This window comes from Pseudochaenichthys georgianus, chromosome 14 (assembly GCF_902827115.2).
Source record: "Pseudochaenichthys georgianus chromosome 14, fPseGeo1.2, whole genome shotgun sequence".
In the NCBI taxonomy this organism is placed as follows: domain Eukaryota; kingdom Metazoa; phylum Chordata; class Actinopteri; order Perciformes; family Channichthyidae; genus Pseudochaenichthys; species Pseudochaenichthys georgianus.
In genome coordinates this window covers 22,671,084-22,680,022 of record NC_047516.1, presented here as the reverse complement: position 1 = coordinate 22,680,022, position 8,939 = coordinate 22,671,084, and the positions used below count along the sequence as shown (strand labels likewise).

The window sequence follows — 8,939 nt, the reverse complement described above, 5'->3', positions numbered from 1 at the left end:
AGAATTTCATACAAAATCTGATTTATTTTAGAGTAAAAAAAGAACATGAAATCAATTTGAATATAAGCTGAAACATTTCACAGCTGGACCTTCATTGGGCATTAACATATTTACAATGTCTAGTCACATTTGCTCTTCATCTGTCAAGAGTTCAGATATTCCCCTTCATACCACTCCAGAGTTTACCCCTTTAAGTTCAACCCAAACAAACCTCCTCGTGTGTTCAGCGGCATCAACACGATAAAAACTACCTATGAGAGTCTCAGTGAGGCGACTGCGTGCTAGCTCCAGGAGACTCCGACCGGTCGAGCTTCATCACTGCTTCTAGAGGGTTTGAGGAAATTGACGTTGGTAGCACCGAGCTCTTAGCCTCCAAAGAGGAAGAGGCAGACGAGGGCAGAGATACAACGATGTACTTCTGCATGGGCCGTGTCCCCGTCAGTCCGGAGCCACCGCCAGGCTCCAGTTTGACCAGAGGCTGCAAGGTGGACATGGCGCTGGGAACAGTGCTGGTGACTGGGGAGGGGGACTGGGAAGAGTTGAGGGTGATGACCTGGAGGGAAGACAGAAGGACAGATTTGTGAAGAGTTTTATAACAGGGTATATGCAGCAATCCTAAAGTCAAATGTAAGACCTTTTTCAAGACCCTTTCCATACATTTTAAGACCTCATCGCCACTTGGAGTTTTAACTGGTTACCTTGGCGACACTGTACCTCACATTGACTATATCCAGTATTGATTTTCCTTCCTCCTTATCTTCCAACCATTTGGACGCAAACTTGCATTTTCCCATAACGATGTTGTTTAACAACCGGCGTAAACGGACCTTCACGCTATCAAGCAGTGAGCGTGCGATGTCCTGTTCAGATGACGTCAAACCCAACGGGATGCCATAAATAAACGACACAGAATCACACTACACACCTACGCCATGATTACATTCAGGCACACTGTAGAATACAACCTCTTTGGACCATTTATATATTTATTGAAAACAAGCTACACAATGTAATACCTTGGAAAATGCTGTTTAATACTTTTTAATAGCCTTAATTTTCGCTAAATTGATTTATCAACTTTTAATACTTTTTAAGACCCCGCGGACACCCTGGAAGAGTTCTATAGAAAAGGGTTTGAGTAAATCTCATAAGGTTGAACTGAAGACCTTTTAAAGAGGCCCTGTTGTGCTTTTTTGGGATTCCCCTTTTCTTTAACGTGTTCTCGAGGTTTTAGTGCATGAAAATGGTCTGCAAATTTTTTTTTGATTTTCTGTTTGCCACATCATCTTTAAAGTCAAAGTCAACTTTATTATCAATCTTTCAGTTTGTGTGTACAGACAGAGAGATTGAAATACCGTCTCCCACAATCCCAAATACAAATATATAAAAATATGGGTACCACTTTACAATAAGAGTACCCTTATAAAAGGGTTCACAAATAGTTTGTAATTCATGTATTAATTAGGTTGTGAACACTTTATAAATCATTAATAAGCTTTTATAAGACATGAGATAAACAGGGCAACTGTGACCGGTTGCTTGCCAAATAGTGAGCCCACATTTATCTGTACTGCTAAGCCTTATATTGGCTACTTAGCTTACTTCGTCTTCTTCATCAGCCAGCATGCTTGGTATCTGTTTCTCACTGAGTTGATTCTCGCTCAGTAGCCAATGTAAAGTGGTACCGAAATATACTTATACACACACATTTGTACATATGCACCCTATCTCTGTTTCTTATCCTATATCTAATAGAACTGCTCGGGTCTTGATAGATTGAGTGGGGAAGTTCATGAGATCTTTCTAGAGGGTTATCAAGAATAACTTTTATCCAATGACCTTTTCCCTCTCTGTCTGTGTCTGTGTATTCTCTTGTTCCGATTAACCCAGCCAAATCTTTTTTCTTGTTTTGTATCTAAATCTATCAAAATCTACGCCGGGATCCGGAGTCGAGGCTGATCCTCTTGCTGTAGTTCTGTGTCTTGGATCCTCTATCCTGAGTTCTGGATTGAGTCGTGGACTTCGGGTCGTGGCTGAACCTGTCTCTGCGGTCCTGCCTTGGGTCTCGTCATGCTGCTTCCCTGATGGCTTCCACAGGATTGTTGACATCCTCGTGGATTCATCTTCTCATTACAGACACATGCATTTCCTAACATTCGGTCTATATGCTGTAAAATGTATTATCTCTTCGATTTACACACGGCATCTATTGCACGTCTGTCCGTCCTGGGAGAGGGATCCCTCCTCTGTTGCTCTCCCTGAGGTTTCTCCCATTTTTTCCCCTTAAACTGTGGGTTTTCTCTGGAAGTTTTTCCTTGTACGATGTGAGGGTCTAAGGACAGAGGGTGTCGTATTGTCATACTGATATTCTGAACAATCTGTGCTGTTGTATTTGCTGTAAAGTGTATCTACTGTAGGCTATTTTTATTATATGTACAGCACTTTGGCTTTATAAATGTGCTATATAAATAAAACTTGATTTGATTTGATTAAAACATACATAAAAGCACAACAATCAATATATACAAAATAACAGTCACTCAATATCTTTGGGATTTTAGAAATCCCAAAGATATTGAAATGCTGAGATGATTGGAAAACACATTCATCACAATGAATGTACCTGCTGGCTTGAGGAGGAACCTGCACTGGTCGTCATCACGATGTACTTTGTTGCCGGGGGAGACGGCTGTGAAGGGGTCCCCGGTCGAGGGGACATCAGGGTGAGAGAGCTAGGGACCTTGATGATGCTGGGAGTGCGTGGCCCACTTTGTGAGACAGTGAGGGTCGGCCGAGGCTGGAGGGAAAGGATTCATCATTCATAAATGAACAGCCATCAATGAAACACTTCGCTTCAACACCTTCAACTTTAAAAGGTATTGCAGGGGTTCCCAACCCCCGGTCCGCGGACCGGTACCAGGCCGCGGAGGTGTTACTGCAGGGCCGCGAAATAACTATGAGTTTATCGTAATATTTGCAGAATTATAAATATATAAAAATATTTTATCATAATTTTTTTTCAAAAAGTGTTTAATTTTCACACCTATATCAGACATATTATTTCATCCAGTAGCCTAGTTAATCTTTCACCAGATAACCGTTGAAAATGGTTTTTATGATGTTCCGAGGCATTCTGCGGCTCAGCATGGTCTCAGCCTCTTGTGCGCATGAGAAAGTTACCGGTGCGCCAAGTAGGAAGAGGAGCGCACAGGAGACAACCGTTTAATTGCAGACTGTTATGTTTATGTGGGGAAATAGCAGTGCATACATTATTTGAGATATATTTCAAACTCGGACTTCATTTTAAGGACATGTCGGCCAGGGGTGTAGAGCTATATGTTTATTTTATTAGCTTTTCTTTTTAATGACTGATTTTAAATGCCATTTAAAAAAATTGTAAAGCACTTTGAATTGCCTTGTGTTGAAAAGTGCTATAAATAGCCTTGCCTTTGTTTAAGCACCGGATTGGCAAAACAGGAGAGAAAACCAGTCTGCCTTGATCTATGAATTAATGCCAGGGACTCTCACGGTATCTGCTGCCAGCAGCTGTTTTATAGAACACACCTCTACACACATCTCTACACACATCGAACTGCCCGATTACTCCCCCTTGTATTAGTTGTATGAAGGAGATGTCCAGTCACCAAGGCGAGAACGTGTTGGTGTGTGCTCTGCTCAGCTCTGTGTTTGTGTCTGTCCGACACTGGCATTTGTTTTCAAATGACCATGAACAGTAATTTACACACATCTGGCTAACTCCATAGATAGCCGATATGCGGGTGTTCCCAAAATAAATTAGTTTAATCTTAATCTCGATGTAGTGCTAAATGCTGTCGAACGTGCACCGGAACGAACGTCACTATCATAATATCTTCTGAAAACAAATGCCAGTGACACGCATGCACTTCTTTTTAATGTATCTGCCGGTCCTTGGCACAATAAAGGTTGGGAACCCCTGTCCCATTGTACTGTTTTTCATCAATATATTACAGGTCTCAGATATATACAAAACATGTCTCTGAAGTGTTTGGCTCCAAACACCAAACAGATCATTGCAGCATTACCCATAATCCCCTCTGTTTCAGCCCTGTTTCCAAAGTGCTGATTCTCTGAATCGAAAACTTTAGATGAAAATAAGGAGCCCCTCCCCACGCCCCTCTGAGAGATATTTGGTTACAAAGAACACAATTGCCGGCTTCATTCATTCAGCATTCAGCAGCTTCTACTGAAGCCTTCCGAGTAAATCGCCAGAACGCCGACACCTCCTCATCTCCACCGCTCCCATGTTTTATTTTGTGTTGCCATAAGTTAGTCTCTCTGCGTTTCTGCGCTGGGCTAATGCTAATGCTAATGCGAGGATAATAAAATGGCGGCTTCACAAAACTTTTTGGGAGTTTTACGGGGCGTGGTTTGCAATTCGCCCAGCCAATCAGAAATATAGCTCTTTTCTCAAAAAAGAGCCGCTCGAAAGTCCCTGCTCTCTAGCAGGGACTTTCGAGGGAGTAAAAAGGTTCGCATGAACTACTTTTAGTACCGGCTCTTTTTGGTGTGAACGCGATCATGAACTAAGTTCGCATGAACCTTTGTGGGAAAAGTACCGCAGTGTGAACGCGGCTAATGGTGCTCTAGGAGGAGATTCAGGTGATAAGATGGGGGGGGGGTTACCCTGGTTGGTGATTGGCTAATGGTTACATAAGCCAAAAAAATCGTTATGACATCATAAAGTGGCCAAAATCTGGTCAGCTCATTTTCAGACAGGTTTTTATAGAAATGGATCAGGACAAAAAGAGAGAGAATCTTTGTTCCTGAAACTTTCAGAATCTCTTTCGTCCCAGATGTTGATGTAGAAGAGACATGGAGAAGAGGGGACACATGTTGATGTAGAAGAGACATGCAAAAGTGCATTTTGCATAATAGGTGACCTTTAATTTGAATGCCTAAATGCATCTATGTTTGTATGACATTGAAGATACCTGTGTGATTGTTAATGTTGTTCTGTTGACTTGTTGAGCTTGCAGTGCTGCTTGAGTCCTGGCCTTCATGACATGGGAGCAGAGCATCGGTCCGAGGTACCCGTAGTCCATCCGATACTGCTCCACGCTGTCGGGCTGAGGTCGGATCTTGGCAATAACACTTGCACAGTGTTTCTTTGAAAACAAAGCATATTTTGTACAAATGAAACAGAAACCCGGTCTGATAGAAGAAACAATTGCTGCTGAATGTCATGTTGTTAAAGTGAAACACTGTGACTTATAGTATACATATTTTATTACCAGTAAGAGGCTTTGAACGTGGTCAGCTCCTATCTTATCAATATTAGAGACCACCGGTCCTTCCATCACAGATTTGATGCGAGCACCCTCTACAGTAAGCCGAGGAAGGATCAACGTCTTGATGACCTGCGGGGGACAAAATCAGGAGGTTGGTGCGGATCGAATAAAAAGTCACAATGATAAAGACCAGAGGAAAACAGAATGAGACTCACGTCCGGTCCGAGTTCAGCCAGTCCAGCGATGCAGCCGTAACGCGTCGTCCACTGGGTTTTGTCATCCAGCCAACTCTGAGGAAACATGTCAGCATCGTTCAGTATGTAGAGTATTATATAATATTTATCTAAATGATCCCCCAAAATGTAATGCACCTGTGACTGGAATTGTTGTTCTAAAACTATCACTGGGTATTTGGCAATTTAAAAATACACGTTATCAATTATTACAATTTCATAAAGAATAGAAAAGCAGGGTTCATACACTTTTTCACCAATGATTTTCAATGACTTCTCCATGACTTCTACCTAATTTTCCATGACCAAAAACATTACTCTTTCTCAGCGGTGCCACTGAAAATGGTTTGTTTTAACATGGAACAGGAAAATAAGGTCTGCATATGAATCATGTTGTGCCGATCTAAAACCAATCAAAAGGCTTACTAGCTTCTACACGCTAAAGCAACTAAAATCTCTCACCAGCAAAACACCTCGTCACTTAAATGCCATTTTACGTTTCATTACTATACCATACAGTATTTATTATCATTATAGTATTACTATTTCGGCGATTAGATAAAATATAAATTATATTTGATGCAACTTTAGTTACATTTCCATGAGTTTTCCAAAACGTTGGGGAAAATATTGTTTTCCATAACTTTTCCAGGACCTGGAATCAGCATTTTCCAGGTTTTTAATGACCGTAAGAACCCTGAGAAAGCCTTTTTTTTTCGTCATTGTGCATAATACATCAAAATTAGAAGTGATATTCCTGATCAGTGCAGTTAAAAGACACAGAATATAAACAGCAAAAACTACAGCTTCTAAAAAAGCATGTCAAATAAATAAATTAGGGCTGTCAAACGATTAAAGTTTTTAATCAGATTAATCACAGCTTAAAAATTAATTAATCATGATTAATCACCATTCGAACTATGTCCAAAATATGACATTTATTTATGTATATTGTTGTGGGAATGGAAAGATAAATGAAAGAAGGCGGATATATCCATTTAACATACAGTATCTAATACTATCTATGTTTATTATAACATTTTTCTGCGTGTCAAAATGAAAGACAGCCCACACACCTATCAATCATCAAACCGTCGGGTCTTAATTCATTACGTGTTGATTTCTATCAACGGGGGAGTACTTCAGGAAAGTCGACAGGGGGGGCGGCTAGTGGAGTACTTCGTGACCACAGAGTGTGAACGTTGTGATCAGCTGTTTTAGCGCAGTTCTCCAGTGAAGGGGGGAGTCTCCCTCCGCAGCCGGTTGGCGTAGTTTTGGCACAAGTCCGTTGTACAGACCGACGTTAACAGCAGCCCTGCCTGTGCACACGGAGACCGACTCTGTCGTCCGGTGATCTAACCGCCTTCTGGAAAAGCTTCACAAGTACGTCGGTACGCAAATGCGCTTTGTGACACAAGTGGCGGTACGCATTTCAGATTACGCACATAACCTGCGTACCAGTTATGTGCACCCCTGTACCAGAGCCATATTATTACTATTATATGGCTCTGCCCTGTACTACAGCAAAAGTATTCTCCGTCGGGAATTCCTGCAACAACACCACGCCATTATCTTGATTCTGATTGGCCAGAAGACATTATCAAAGATGTTCTATTGAGAAGACGATCACTACGTGACAAAAGTTTTCAAAACCGTGGCTACTGAAATCAATCTTACTAACTGCTGTCTGTGCAATTTACTTCGCGCGAGTTGGCAGACTTTATTTAGCTTACTTTAACATCATTTTTCATGGTGGGGCTAAGCCATTTCTTGGTATGGGTGTAGCCTACCCCAGCCATACCCTGGCGCTCAGGACTCAAAGGAATCAGGTTAATGGAGAGGGGAGACTCGTCACGACCCTGGCGCTGCCACTGGTGGGATGTATGGGGCGGGCCATTCTGCACATGCGTTAAATGCGTTAAATATTTTAACGCATTTAATTCAAAAAATTAATTACCGCCGTTAACGTGATAATTTTGACAGCACTCAAATAAATACAATGTAATTATTGTGTAGCATAAGAGTAGAATCAGAGTAAATCTAATTATTGAATTATTATGATCAAAAGACATTTCACGGCCCAACTAAGTGACCGATTATCTAGAACCTGACCGTATTAACTCAACTTGTCTGAAACTCAATATTTTGTGAGGAAACAATACAACACAATAACCCACCTTAGTAAAAGTCTTGGTGATTCGGGACTGGATGTTGTTGGTTGTTGTGCTGAAGGTTTTACAACTCTGGGCCATGAGGCGAGCGGCAAAGTCTCGTAGAGCCCAGTGGTTGTCCACATCTGGTCGCAAACACAGCTGCTTACTCACAATACACGTCACCACAGCTGGGATGAGCTCATGCAGCTGCAAATACAGATAGAAATATGTAACGTGAGAATAATATACTGAGATTATACTCCACGACCCGACCACGGATGAGTGGGAGAAGATGGATGGATATACTCCTTAAAAAAATATTATAACATTTTGTTTTCTGCACTTACGTATTTCTCCAAATACAGCGTGGGGTTGTCCATGAGAGCTTTGACCATCCGCATGAGATAGATGAGCAGAGCCAGGTTGTTTTGCACCACATTGACACGGACCTTTAATGAGAGCATACAGTCAGTATATTCAGCAGAGATACACTTGGTTCTTTGATACGAGGGGAAAGATGTTTGGGGAAAGATGTTTGGGAAAAGATGCTTACTCCTTCAGAGATAAATGTGCTGAATCTTGGAAGCATCTGATACAGTCCAGGATCTGTAGCAATGCTCTGTAAAGCCTCCTGAAAGAGACAAGAGGAAACATGCCAAACGAGGTTAAAACTACCTGTAGATCATGTGGAAAATCAATTATGTTATTGCGCATTTCTCTTATGTACATTGCCTTGTTTCTTATGCTGCTGCAACGCAAACATTTCCCAAATTGGGATCAATAAAGTACCTCTATATCCATCCATCCATCCATCTATCCATCTAACTATCCATCCATCCATCTATATATCCATCTATCTATCCATCCAACCATCTATATATCTATCTATCTATCCATCCATCCAACCATCTATCCATCCATCTATCCATCCATCTATATATCTATCTATCCCTCCATCCATCCATCCATCCATCCATTCATCCATCTATCCATTTATCTATCCATCCATCCATCTATCCATCCATCCATCTATCTATCCATCTATCTATCCATCCATCCATCCATCCATCTATCTATCTATCTATCTATCCATTCATCTATCCATCCATCTATCTATCCATCTATCTATCCATTCATTCATTCATCCATCCATCCTTCTTTCTATCTATCTATCTATCTATCCATCCATCTATCCATCTATCTATCCATCTATCTATCTATCTATCTATCTATCTATCTATCTATCTATCTATCTATCTATCTATCCATCCATCCATCTATCT

The 8,939-nt window shown here is 41.2% G+C and overlaps 1 protein-coding gene across 1 annotated transcript in view; it reads right to left on the bottom strand.

Moving 5' to 3' along the window:
* The window catches only part of taf6 (TAF6 RNA polymerase II, TATA box binding protein (TBP)-associated factor), a 13,746-nt gene continuing 4,807 nt past the window's right edge, over positions 1 to 8,939 (bottom strand). The window contains exons 8-15 of the mRNA XM_034098977.1: positions 8,210 to 8,287; positions 8,004 to 8,105; positions 7,681 to 7,863; positions 5,486 to 5,560; positions 5,274 to 5,399; positions 4,974 to 5,147; positions 2,624 to 2,797; positions 1 to 553 (exon numbers count right to left, since the gene is read on the bottom strand). Coding sequence (XP_033954868.1) covers positions 263 to 553; positions 2,624 to 2,797; positions 4,974 to 5,147; positions 5,274 to 5,399; positions 5,486 to 5,560; positions 7,681 to 7,863; positions 8,004 to 8,105; positions 8,210 to 8,287 — 1,203 coding nt within the window. The 3' untranslated portion in view covers positions 1 to 262. The remainder of the gene's footprint in view (positions 554 to 2,623; positions 2,798 to 4,973; positions 5,148 to 5,273; positions 5,400 to 5,485; positions 5,561 to 7,680; positions 7,864 to 8,003; positions 8,106 to 8,209; positions 8,288 to 8,939) is intronic.